General features: G+C 38.8%; 1 protein-coding gene across 12 annotated transcripts in view; it reads right to left on the bottom strand.

The window, feature by feature from the left end:
• TENM3 (teneurin transmembrane protein 3) overlaps positions 1-13,648 on the bottom strand; it is a 1,359,158-nt gene that overhangs the window by 41,858 nt on the left and 1,303,652 nt on the right. For all 12 annotated transcript variants that reach the window (XM_064510997.1, XM_064510998.1, XM_064511002.1 and 9 more), the window contains 5 exons: positions 10,299-10,515; positions 9,118-9,237; positions 8,467-8,728; positions 1,342-1,609; positions 645-788 (listed from right to left, as the gene is read on the bottom strand). In XM_064510997.1, coding sequence (XP_064367067.1) covers positions 645-788; positions 1,342-1,609; positions 8,467-8,728; positions 9,118-9,237; positions 10,299-10,515 — 1,011 coding nt within the window. The remainder of the gene's footprint in view (positions 1-644; positions 789-1,341; positions 1,610-8,466; positions 8,729-9,117; positions 9,238-10,298; positions 10,516-13,648) is intronic.

Raw genomic sequence — 13,648 nt, 5'->3', positions numbered from 1 at the left:
TCAGTGCCCAGCTGGGGAACCACGCCTTAGCGTGCTGCCCGCCGGATAGCTGACAGGAAGCACACCAGACAGATTTACCTTGGTGCTAAGGCACAATCCTCATAAATGTACACCGCTCTGCATCTTTTAACTGAAATTACTCAGGAGTTACTACTGCCCAGACTACTTCACTGAGCAGCATGGCCCCTGAGGAGTATGTCTTTTATTGCCATTTAAATTTCACTCATCGTGAAAACTGAAAGTGTAAATATTGTTCAACATATTGCTAATGTACAACCAGTTAATGCCAAGAACAATGCTGACATTTATGACTTCCTTAAAAATAACTTCTCCTTAGTATCACTCACTTTTTAAAAACCATTTCAACATTTTTTAGGGTTTTTTTGGGGTAAACATATTCCCCATAGAATGACCCAGAGGTTTTATTGTAAGATATTTGTTAGGTGAAATTATTAATGCGTATGTATTTTTAGGAGGAAGAAACATGACATATACTGTAAAACTCTAAGCATTTACCATATGCAAAACATTCTATACATTTCTTTTTTTAATAACAAAGCAAACATTTAAAAAGCTGGAATGATATGCTTGAAGTGTAGTGCAGTTGAGTATTAAAATCAGCAACAAGGAACCAAACTCCTCACCATTCTGCACATCCAATACGTGATGTTTATCCAATGTCCAACCACCCATGTTAGAGGCATCCAGCTCATAGCCTTGCAAAATGGCAGTCCGCTTTTCCCAGAGAGTCAGGTCCAAGCAAGATTCGTATTCGTAACCTACAGACACTGAAACAACAGTAAATTTCTTCATTAAATATGGAATTTTGTTCAGAAGAATGGTTTAAAAAGTGTGATTTCCTTAAACAGCATATGTTCTTCTGCTCTCCCAGGCTACCTAAAGATCCCCAAGACGTCCTCAGATGCACTGAAAACACCAAACAGAATTCCAGTTTAGAAAGTAATCTGAAATTATTACAACAAGTGGATGAGGACAGGTACATAAAAAAGCCATTCTGTGAAGCATGTCAGACTTCTATTGTGGTCTAATGCATAAGGAGTGCTCACACTAAGTACCATACTGTATTATTGTGCTGAGGGTTACTCACAGGTTAAGAGCTCCAAGAGCAAAATGACCGTGGTCTCTTTTTCCTTTTGAAGTATGCTCTTCTTACAGCCCAGAGTTTAGATTAATATTATGTAATATATTTTACTGTGCATCTTTATTTCTCATCTTGTCCTGATAAATATCTTCTAATTAATGCATATAGGCATTTGAGATGTAATTCCCTGTTTTCAAGACAACAGTGAACACGGAAAATACTCTCCATAACACACATACCAACAGCTTCAGATAATCCGTAGACCCGCTGGTTGTATGCATCAGTTTTATCCCATATGAAAGTGTACGCCAGATTTGGAGATGCAGGAAACCATTTTTGGAAAAGTCTTCCCACCACTGCCACCATAAGATGAACCTTCATTAAATTAAATGGTATAACAGACTGGGTCATAGTGATCTTCAGAACAGATTTATATCCTGCAGCCCTGGAGCTTAAGTATGATAACTTCAGATCAGTTCCTGGTATTGTAGTCTCTTCATGAAGCACCTATGCATTGGTGAAAAAAATTACAATATTTGAATGATTTTAAAATTAAACAGAACAATGTAATTATTGTAAAAGGATGCCTGAGATTTTACTACATTATAATCTATTACGAAGCAGCATCTAAATCTGTCCTTCATTTAATATGTAAAAGAAAAATAAATTAATAACAGTATCTTACCTTTCTCTGAAAAGCAAAGTCTAAAGTTTTTTTGTATATTGCAGCTGTGTTGTTACTTTCTGCTGAAAGGTTTCAAAGATCTTTCCTTTATTTTTGAGGTAGGAGGAGGGGAAGAAAGTACGGAGAAGAGGGTCAGAAAAGCCCCCTTCACCTACCTAAGTGCAAACAGCCACTTCTCATGCTGCCATCCCTATGCTAGCTATGGATAGGTAATACGGGCAGTAGAGCCCCCAAACACCACAGGGCTCCAGATTTGGGTCAGGACCTCTAATTGCTCCTGCAGTTCAAATGATAATAGCATAACACAGGAAGGACTTTTAGGTGGTTGATTATTTGCATTACCTGTGGATTGTAAATACTTTAAACTAGAGCATTCTTCCACTTATTTCGAAGGGAGGTAAGTAGGATGCCTCAGGGAAAGCTTTTCCATATTTCCTGATCAATATTCACTACTCAGACATCAGCTCACCACTTTCTCATTTCAGAGAGGTGCAATGATTCAATTTTATTTTTAAATGGTTCCTCTTCCCCCCTCCCCACCCTTGTCTTTCCCTCTGAGCTGAGAAGCTTTTGTAGATGATGGATGGAAGTGAAAAGTTTCTGTGTTATGTGGATGAAGACAGCCTGTACTGTCCTATACCTCAGTCTGGACATGTAACTGTATTAAAATCACATCCCTAAATACTGAAAGCTAGTACGTCAAGTCAATAGCTACCACGCATCCCTTTTTATTACCCCCCCCCCCCAAAAAAAAAATCTAGACACATTTATAAACACGGTGTTTCTCCATAGGGGCAGAGGGCAAAGGACTCTGAGTTACAAGCCCAGAGCCTTGGCAGTGTCAGAGCAGCAGTCTTAGGGAGGGAAATTTGGAAAGCTTTATTTTACCTCCCCATTCCCATGTCCTAAATACTATTAAGGCCAAACACGACCTAGTATTAGTAGAAAGCACACTCCAGGGAGAGCACTGTCACAAATATCCCCAACATCAGGCTCGAGACTTCAACAGATATCAAAGGCTGACTACCAAAAAAGTGCTAAGGTAGCTCAGGATTTCTCTATGATAGGGAAATCCTTGGAGACTGTTTTTAAACAGTTCAATGTCTGTGCTGAATGGGGTTAAATTGCGTGGTTTATACTGCTGAGGATGGCATGAGATACCACCACCAGGCTCTATGTTAGCACTATTGCTGGTATGTAAAGAAAAAGTTATATACAATTATGTCTGTCTCTTTCTCAATTGAAAAAAAATCATCAGTAGTGTTTTGGCTCACTGTACGGCACAAACAATCATTTAAATCTATTACATGTAGGTATATGTTTGTCTCCTCCAGTTAAACTATAACAATAGTATAAGATACTAGACAAATGGAATTGTGATTAACAAAATCTTAACTTTTGAGTTTCTTTTTTCCCCACCAACAACATGGCATCACTTGGAGCAAATGACAAGTAGTACCATCACGTGGGAGGAGGTGAGAGTAACATCATTAATACTGGTAAATCTAGCCTGCTCAGCCCCAGTTCAATATACGCACAGTATCCAAGCCAGAGGACAAGCAAATCTTTTTCCAGGCAAACAAGAAAATCCCCACTCTAGAAAGATATGCAATTGTGAACATAATCCTTTTCTAAGATCTCAAAGGAAAAACACAAAATATCAAGGCACAAAAGACAAATTCTTCCTCAAGACATCAGCAGGACTCTCGTACACTGCATATAAAAGTTTGCTGTGAGCAACTGGAGAAACAAAGAGAAATCATACACTCATAGCAGGACACAATGTAATGGACTTCCCCAGTCTCCTTGTTATGACCACTGCTTCTTTTACAGCTGCAAGTGTGGAAGAGCAGTGTTAAACACTTAGGTGGTCTTCCAATACTCTTGGCTGAGATAACAGGCAATAAAGAAGACACCTTGAAGCTTCAATTTCCAAGAAAATCCACTGTGTATTTGGATTATATCAAGTTAGAAACTAGGACAGTCATTTGGTTCTCAGCGAGGTTTAGAACAAAACCCCAAACCCATTATTAGTTTCCGTAAAGGCCTGAAATATCTGCTGGAAATCTCACAACTTCCTTCTTTCTATAAAATACCTCCTGTAGTAACATAATTTCTTGAGAATTTTAGAAATCTAGAGGTATTGTACTGCATTTTAAGCTCTCTCCTAGAATCAAGCATTAAAAACAGAATTAAACTGTTTAACAATCTTCTGAAAAGTGAAGTCATTAGGCACAGCAGAGAGCATCTTGTGGGAGCCACGACAATAGATCAATTGTAAAGCCATCGGGAAAGTCTCTGAGTATAGAAGTCACATCAGAAATCGCCAACACAACTAATCTGTCTTGTACTTTAACTTTTCCTGATAGAGTGTCAAACTACCTTCAGAAAGGTTGATCCTCTAAGGGGCCTGAGTTATAGCCCAACTACCAAATTCTAAAGGTTGACATCTTATTTATGGATGATCAAGCTTCTTGGAAGGACAGCTGTGAAATATTTAACCTACAGGACTGAGATAAGGGTCACCGCAATTTTCACAGTGACAGTTTGTTGTCCTAAGAGTTCAAGTTGGCCAGTAAGTCGCATAAATTCTGTAGGATTCCTCGTCTCTCGTACCCAGCAGGACTAAAGCTACCCAGGCTCTGCAACACTCTACTGCTCCAAAATATGATGCGATTCAGGTGACATGTGCTGATGGTATTAGGAACCCTGAATTAGGCAATTACACTCACATTAGAAGGAAGAATGCCTGCTCTTTTTGTTGTATTTTTTTGTCAAAATGAGCAATCTGAATAGCAAATATGAGAAAACTTTCACAAATCAGTGCAAATTTTAGTCCGAACACCAGAAAAAGGTTCTTTGCTGAGATATAACAGCTTAATTGCTGCATTAGAATGGAACAACGTCATGGCTTGAGAGGGGCAAAGATGATGTTTTTAGAAACAGATAAATACTGGTAACTACTGTTATTGCACAAAGCTTGAGGCCAAAGAATACTAAAATTATACTGCTTTAAGTAAAAGCTAAAGTTGCTCATTTCAAGATACACAAACCTTTCCTTTTTATAAAAAGAACTCCCCTAGAACTGAGGCTTTTGAAAGTGAACTTATACAGAAATAACCCTAGGATAACTATATAAAGCAAGGATAAATGAAAAGCAGAAAAAACACTTGTCTTTCTAGACTTGTAGCCTTGCTGAGATACCACAAAGATGAAGCCATACACATGTAGAAGCCTAAAATGTGTCAGTAGAAGAATATGTCAAGAGGACTATATAAAGTTACAGACAACAAAAAAAAATGCTGGAAAACAAAGATACATAAATGGAGATATTTGCATCTAAGAGTAAACTCCATCTTTTCTCAGTACAAAATTAAAGTTTTCTAAATTTAGTTCAGTGAAAATGGATGTAGCATCTATGTAACACTGAAATATCTAGGTATCCTATCAGGTTGTCCATATGAATGACTAAACAGATTCATTTCTTAGGTGAAAACCTAGCCATCTCTGAATTTAAGAGAATCATTTTTATTAAGTCACTGGGGCCAGTGTTTTTCCCTTAATTCTTTTGGGTAAATAGATTTTGCCAACTTCTGCTATATAGTACTGCCAATAATGAAACAGAGTCAGGGGATAAGGTAAAGAAAAAAAAAGCCAGCAATCTTGAACTGATTTTGACAAAACCTATCTGCAGAAATGGTTCACCTGGGCAACACTTGAACTAAACTGAGCATCCCCTGTAGCTGGCTGCCCTCCTAAACATACAGATCTGGTCTAACCTACATTAGTCCCCTAACCATGTAGGTCACGCTCCCCAGACATAGCCAAAGCCGCTCTAAACTTGGGAAAACATGGAATTTGAAGGAAAACATCAGTCCTGATTCTCCCACGCTCTTGAGACCACAGAGGCAAGCTGCTCGGGACCTGCAGAAGGCATCTGGGACCCTGGCAAGCATACTTAAGAGTGAACAACAGAAGCACAGAAGATGCAAAGCCACAAAAACTCAGTTTCAAAACTGCTCAGTCTGACTCACACCTGGGTCACTGGCGGGCCATACTGCAGTATGTCACATACAGACAATTATTATGTTAGGAAGAAGACAGCAACAACATTGCCGAGTACATACCAGCAGCTCCAGCTTACCCTGCTCTTCTGCCTCATCTGCATGTAGTTTAATGCCTTGTTCCACACTGATTAATCCCAGCTAGTTAAGTCTGCGCAGAGCATGCTAACTTGCAATTAGAAGTAGATAAAAAGTCATGGTTAAGTAATCCAAATTTAGTTAACCTGTTATTTGTTATCTTCCCTCTTGAGTAATGATCTTTTGGGTCTTTGGGTCTAAGATTGCACCTCTACCTACTGCATTCTTGCTTTGCTCTCGCTTGCCCTCTTTTTTCTGTTTTTTCTTCTTTTGGGCTGCTTCTTCAGTACAGACTTTAAGTTCCCCCGATCATTTTGGGACTCATAAACAACTAAGTATATTCTTTTGGAAACATTATCTCCAAACGATGACGAAACACTTCAAGGGATGATGATTACAGCAGCACATCATTTTCTCCTGTATGCGATACTGAGTGTTGCCACATCACACGAATAGGATGACTGATAATGACTGAAAGGATATGGAGAAGAGCTTCTTTCTCTCTGCCTTCTCCAGTCTCCCACACTGTAAATCTGGCTTTGCCTCCTTTTATGAAAAGATTACAACAGTTCCTCACGAGCTGAACAGGTAGTTTTGAAAGGAATCTGAATCTGCTTTTTTTTTTTTTTTTTTTTTTAATCAGAATTGTGAATTTTTGCAGGGGAGACACTGTTGTGCATTATGCATTTGCAAAGGCACAGCTCCCACTTGCAGGATGTATGTGGGATGAGCAAAGAATAGCACAGAGAATGCTTCTTCATGTTTTTATACAGTATAGTTACTGCATTTTTGCACACATAATGATAGCACTTTTTTCACCTCATCAGAAATTACACATCAGCATCTACTGCATAATAACCTGGGAGAATGTGACCTTTTTTTCTGGTCGGTTTTCTAGAGAAATCACCCTGACCCAGCATCAGTACTGTCTGCCAGACCTCCCACCTCACAACTTCTGAACTTGGAGGCCAATTTCAACCACATTTCAAATAACAGCAGAAATCTCAAAGATAATTCAGTTAGGATTTATAAAAAACAGGGTTCAGGTAGGAAGGAAGCATCCAAGTTTAATACTCCCATGGAGAAAAAGGCCGAGTGTGCTCTGTGGGGGAATGACTGGACATGGCAGTTAGCCGAGATTATAGCGATGGGTGGGAATTAGTAGGAAACCAGACTTCATTAGTCCCACTGCTCACAGAGTGGCTTGTTTATCTAGACATTACAATTGTTCCTTGAAAATATATATTTTCTGTCATTTTTCTATTATTACTTTTTCTTGATTTATACACCATCTATTTAAGCCATTTTCCATCACTTCAGGAATTGAATCTATCGTCAGTTGCCAAAACAAGGAAATAGGAGCTGTTTTTCTGTGGACTGTATTTTGCAAATACTTTTTTCTAATTGACTTGCAACTACCAAAGGCACAGAAGCAATAGTGAGGATAAAAGTGACCATTTGCTAGCACTGTCTGGGTCTGAGAGTGTTTAGCTGTAATTCATTTGCAACTTTATTTTAAACCTGCTCCTTCTATGAATTGCTGAATTGCTCTTTTCTTAAAAGCTCTAAATGCAAATGATTTGAATACATTTCCCGTGTTCCCCTTGACGATGCAAAGACATTTCTTAGTGAATGGGCAAAAAGAGTGAGCTATATAATTATGAAATTGTGAGGGGGACAGAGAAGGAGGGGGGGGAGGGAGAGAGAGAGGGAGAGAGAGAGAGAGAAGGAGAGAGAGAGAAGGAGGGGGGGGGGAGAGAGAGAGAGAGAGAGCGCGCTGTTTTAACAGGAAAAGCTTGACCAGAAATCAATAATGGGACAAATATTACTTCTTGAAATGCAATTCTGCTTTTAGAGTTGAGGAAGATTACCTTACTGATTAGTTATTTGAGACTAAGAAATCTCATACAATCAATGTCAGAGAAAGAACATTCAAATCACAGTTCTTTCAGTTTAAAAGAAGATTTTGATGTTTTTAAATCTAATGTTTGGCCTGGGTATTACAAGGTCTGAGAAAGTAGATTATCACACATGCTCATTGCCTTGCAAGCCTATCCTCAATGCTACAAACACAGAGTTCTCTTATTTTATAAAAGTATGAGTGACATGCTATTCATCAGGACTAAAAGGATAAGGTGAACTGGGATTTTCAAACATAGTGGAAAAACATCTTTTATTTTCAGTCCCTAAGGTGCACTTCTAAGACTAACAGAAGGACAGCCAAAAAAGTCAGATGTCGAATGTGTTTCCATTTTAATGGGACAGTGCTTGATAGCCGAAGATACTGTGATTTAAATAATACAACCAAATATAAAACCAGATATTGGTGTGCACCAAACTTTCTTGCCTGTTTTTTTTTTTTAATGAAATTTAAAAAATTATCCCATGGAACAAATAAATTCATCTGAAAATCATCATATGTTGCAATTTCTTACCAGTCAAAATTATTCATTTAAAAAAGCAGTTTGCACTCTTTTCATTATAATCATTTAACGGTATTCTGAAATAAAATGCTATTTATTTGAAGCATGCTTTACCTGTGTCTCTGGGATGATAGGACTATCTTCTGGAGAAATTCGAAAGAAGGTAGATAAAGGTGATGACACTATAACAGGGTCTGGCCTTACAAATCCACTCAGATCACAACTAGGAATGTCATTCTCTTCCTTTTTCATGACCAGGGTGTCCATGACATAAAAGACATTCCAGGGAATCCATACTGTGTGAAACTGCGTCAGGAAGGGTGATCGTTCAAACACCAGTGTCAGAGAGGCACCACCATTTGCTACCAAGTCGAACCTAGAAAAAAAGCGGGGTTAGCTATTCAGCAAATTCCCAAAGCCATCTACAGTTTCCATTTTACTGATTGATTCTTCATCCTATTGTACTGCTCCGAAGACAGAATAGCTCTGCTGGGAACAATGGAGAAATCAATTAAATTACATTACATAATACTGCACTCAGAGAACGGAGAATTTGGGATGCAGCATTTAAATTAAACAAGCCCGTTTACTTCTGAAGTATCTAATCAGCATCTTTAACATTATTTGAAGAACGTACAAAGTACAGCTTTCCTCATTAATTTTTTCATGTCTTTTGTTTCCATTATTTTATTTCTACAAGCGACTCCTGATTTATTTATGTATTTGTTGTTTCAATGTCTTAAAAATGCTTCAAACTGAACTTACATTCCATCTTGGCGAGTGATTGTATATCCATATTCCGGATAGTGTAAAAAGGAGACATTAACTCCAATGAGTGGAGTTCCATCAGCCGTTAATACTTGGCCCCTTATGACAGATGCAAGACTGAAAAAGATGCAAGGTCAGATTACAAGTTTCTTGGTTCTCTTCTAAATGAACAATAGCTAATACAGCAAACACACACACGTGCGCGCGCGCACACACACACACACCTCTCTTCATAATATCAAGTGCTGTTAACAAAAACATTCCCGAGCCTCTAACCCTTTTACAAGTTCACATAATTGACATTCTCTAAACATATGCCTCAACATCTACACTAATCACTTTGTTTCAATTTAGCTGAGTTTACTTTGGTCCATTTTGTCTGTACTGAGTTACTAAGACCAATAATTCAGCGAAGAATTTTAAGAACTTATAAACTCTAGATGTTCCCACTATAAGTCATATCTCTGGCAGATTCATAAAGGAAAATGTACTTTTCAATTAGTATCAGAGCAATCTGTAAAACTGCAGGGACTAAGTACAAAATTTAAAAGAGCAATAAGGAACATTTGTGCAACAACTTTTAATCAACTGCTGTGCCCAAACACATTAATGCTGTTAAATTACTGCAAACACAGTAGTTCTAGTGTAAATCATCTTCTTTCACTCAGTGAGATCTAAGACACCTGCTTCCTGTTACTGGTTTATTTTCAGGTCATTACTGCTTCATAGAGCACCAGTCAAATAGTTTATGCAATTATACTGTCGTGCACTTAACAGTTCCATTACATTAATTCATAATTTATATTATTTAGGGAGCTCAGTTTTAAAAGTGCAGCTTTGCTTTTCCTTCTGAAGTGCTTCCATTGCTTTGATGTATTTCCAACTGTGCTAACCCAAATCAACTGGTTAAATGAAGATTTATTTAATCATTAATGAAGTGCCCTGTTAGAATACAGGTACTAAGCATGGCAAGTACCTGCCGTAACCTACTGGCACTGGCAATTTGAATTTTGTAGGAAAGGAGATAAAGTAAGTAATTTGATAATATTAAGACAAAACGTCTTTGCTGAAAGGCCCTCCACGACATTCTCAGTCACAGTGGCTCTTCTCCTCATACGACTCACACACACTCTTCAATTGCTTTTCGTATTTGTGAGTAAAATATGAGTCATGCCCACCTCTTGTTGAAAGGGCTTTCGCCGGGTATGACATGAGTGCTGTCTGCTCCTATGAGAAAACTGATCCGGTCATAAAATGCTTTGGCAGCTTGCTGAGATGGCGATTGTTGGCTTTGGCTGATAATATCCTGGGGATCAGGCAGTCCACGACAGTAAGGCTGATTTTGGCAAGAACTCTGCAAACAGCAGTCAGGATCCATACAGTCAACTAGCCCATCTGTTGGCAGAAATTCACACAAATGAACAAACTCTTCTTCCTATGCTTTGTACGTGAAGAAGCCAGCTAGCAGAGAGATTTAAAAAATTATGTAGTATGAAAGAATATTAATAACTAAGATCGGTACAAATTCACTCTCAATTAATGCTAGTTTGCTTCCTCTTAGTTCTTAAACTCTTACGAAAATTTATGCAAGCTGAATGCACCCAGTGTCTTGTATGTATTAAATGTATTTACTCAATACTTCTCTAAAAACTTGTGCAACAAACCAGAAAATGCAGGGACTCAGGCACTGCATACACTCTTAACTTATAAATACTAAACATTTGTGTGTGGGGGGTAAGTAACTTTTATCTGAGGTTATTTGGCTTGCTAGGGAAAAGAAACAAGAAACACCCACTCTGCTGTTTTCCTGAACTTTTTAAGCATATGTGTGCTGTGAGTAGCTTTAAATATTTAACACCATTTATCCAGGTGAATTCCTTTATGCTTTGGAAGAAAGATTTTGTTGCTAGTGGCAAAGGCAATTTCCACAACTATTTTGCATGAAAATGTATGAGAAAACAAAATCCGTACTTAACGTTTAGATTTTATTCTGAATACACCGATGAGGAATACTGGCCAGCACAAACAAGATTTAAACACATGGGTGCTTTTATGCTTATGTGCTTAATATTCACATATAATGAGCAGTAGATCTGTCACATCACTGGAAATCTAATTTGGTGAAAGATTAAAATCAAGATCAAATTGATAACTACTAATTTGCTGTAAGTAAAGTCATAAGGAAAATGAGCCTGGAAATGTCAGCTACAGAAAATTTCTAGATGAATGTAATATGGTATCACATAGCTGATAATTGCTTCCCCAAAAGAACAGCTAGACTGAAATAGCTCAAACATTTTATTATTCCATTTAGATTACAGAGGGAGCTTGCTTGCTGCAACTGAACTGAAAAATATACCCATACAGCATTCTGAGGAAGCTCATGACTGCTTCTTTCACAAAAATATCTACCTTTATAGTAAAACTTCTTTTTGAAGAGAAAAATATCATCCATTTTTGCTCAATCATATGTTGAAAGAATGTAAGTAAACACAGATCTTCTAAAGGCATTCCTCTAAGAATTGCCTTGCTATGCAGATCGGTTAGAGGACTAGCAAAATAGCAGAAACCTGGGATTTCTATTCTTTTGCATATCTAAAATTCCTATTCAATGCAGTTGACATTGAAGTGAGTTCAAGGAATATAAAAGGGATGAAAAAAATCGTCGTTAAGTACATCAAAGTTTAAACTGTTTTTAAGAGAAAAGAAATATTATTGATTTTTACTGGGAGGAGTGGTTGAGAGACCAGATAGCTGTGCTGCCATTCAGAGGGACCTCAGCAGGCTGGAGAAATGGGCAGAGGAACCTCATGAAGTTCAATAAAGCGAAATGCAAGGAATAACCCAGGCACCAGGGCTGGCTGGGGGCTGACTGGCTGGCAAGCAGCTTTGCAGAGAAGGCCCTGGGGGTCCTGGTGGACAAGCTGATCATGGGCCAGCAATGTGCTCGTAGGGCAAAGAAGGCCAATGGCATCCTGGGCAGCATTACGGAGACCATTGCCAGCAGGTCAAGGGAGGTGATCCTTCCCCTCTACACAGCTCTGGTGAGACACATCCAGAGTGCTGGGTCCAGTGCTGGGCTCCCCAGTACATGAGAGACATGGACATACTGGAGCTGGGTCAGCGAAAGGTCACTAAGATGATTAAGGGACTGGAGCGTCTCTCAGAAATGAGACAGAGATGAAACTGAGAGCTCCCAGAGATGGGAGGCTCAGGAGAGATCTTACCAATGTGTATCAGTATCTGAAGGGAGGGTGTAAGGAAGGCAGAGCTGGACTCTTCTCAGGGGTGCCCAGTGAAAGGACAAGAGGAAACTCCATTCAAAGATCAGAACTTTCTTTCTTCACTGTGCAGGTGGTTGAACACTGGAACAGGTTGCCCAGAGAGGCTATGGACTCTCCATTCTCGGAGATACTCAAAACTCGACTGGACATGGCCCTGAGCAACCTGTTTTAGGTGGCCCTGCTTGAGCAGGGGGGTTGGACCAGACGACCTCTGGAGGCCCCTGCCAACCTCAACCATTCTGTGATTGTCTATAGTCTCATTCTTGTACAATATGAAGCTCCTTTCTGGCTGAAGTACTGAGCTCCCTTGCTGGTTTTAACTCTGGAAGCCTGGATCAGTGTCAAAGCTAAGGGTACTGACGATTAAAAGCATGGTTTTGGTTTTTTATACCTCTGTATGGTCTCCCAGGCAATATCTGGTACCATTGCCAAAGGAATGCTAAAATTTAGTCATTCATCTTTGTTAGTTTATAAAAAGCAAATGTACATCTGGCGTATTGTCTGCAGGTCATAAAACTGCATGAGATTGACACCTTCTGAACTAATCAGCTGGAAATGCATTTTTACAAGCCTTTCCACTAACATTAATCAGAGAAAGAATCTCATTTTCACCAGCCAAGATACGGGGACACGCTGTTTGTTATTTTTCTGTGGAGTTTGATAAACTCCAACTTGCCCAGGCGAGTGACGGATGGTTATGAATCTGGCTCCTTATAACTTCAGAAAACATTTTTCATTCTTTCTCTGTACTTATGTGGCTAGAGCTATCTAGTACCACTAAGTTGACTACTCTATTGCACTGTGTGAGGCAGAGTAAAATTTCCTTTCTGAAATAGCTCTGCAAAATTATTGATGAATTTTGTTTACCCTGAAAAATATGAGTCTTAGCACAACACTAGCTTACCAGCTATAGCATTCACATGTGATAGCAAAATTATAAGGAAAACGGAAACTGTTACAGCCAGCTGGACAATCATTATCAGCCTCAGAAGGCTATTTTATATACTGTTTTGTTCCAGATGTAAGTGGCTCCTCTATATACAGCAGACGTAATGAGTCCATTAGCGATTTTCTCCTCAAAAGCTTGAAGTCTAGCTGTGAAAACCTTGACTAATGTTACTTTTCCCTTTGTTGCAAAACGCACAGAATTGCAATGGAGCACAGTCTAGTGATAAGATTACTTCTTTGGAGAGACTAATAAAAACAAAAAACATCAAATGGGGAGACTCAAGACTTCTACAGAG

This window comes from Dromaius novaehollandiae, chromosome 4 (assembly GCF_036370855.1).
Source record: "Dromaius novaehollandiae isolate bDroNov1 chromosome 4, bDroNov1.hap1, whole genome shotgun sequence".
NCBI lineage: Eukaryota > Metazoa > Chordata > Aves > Casuariiformes > Dromaiidae > Dromaius > Dromaius novaehollandiae.
The sequence above is the reverse complement of the archived record's forward strand: the minus strand, read 5'-3'. Positions and strand labels throughout refer to the sequence as shown.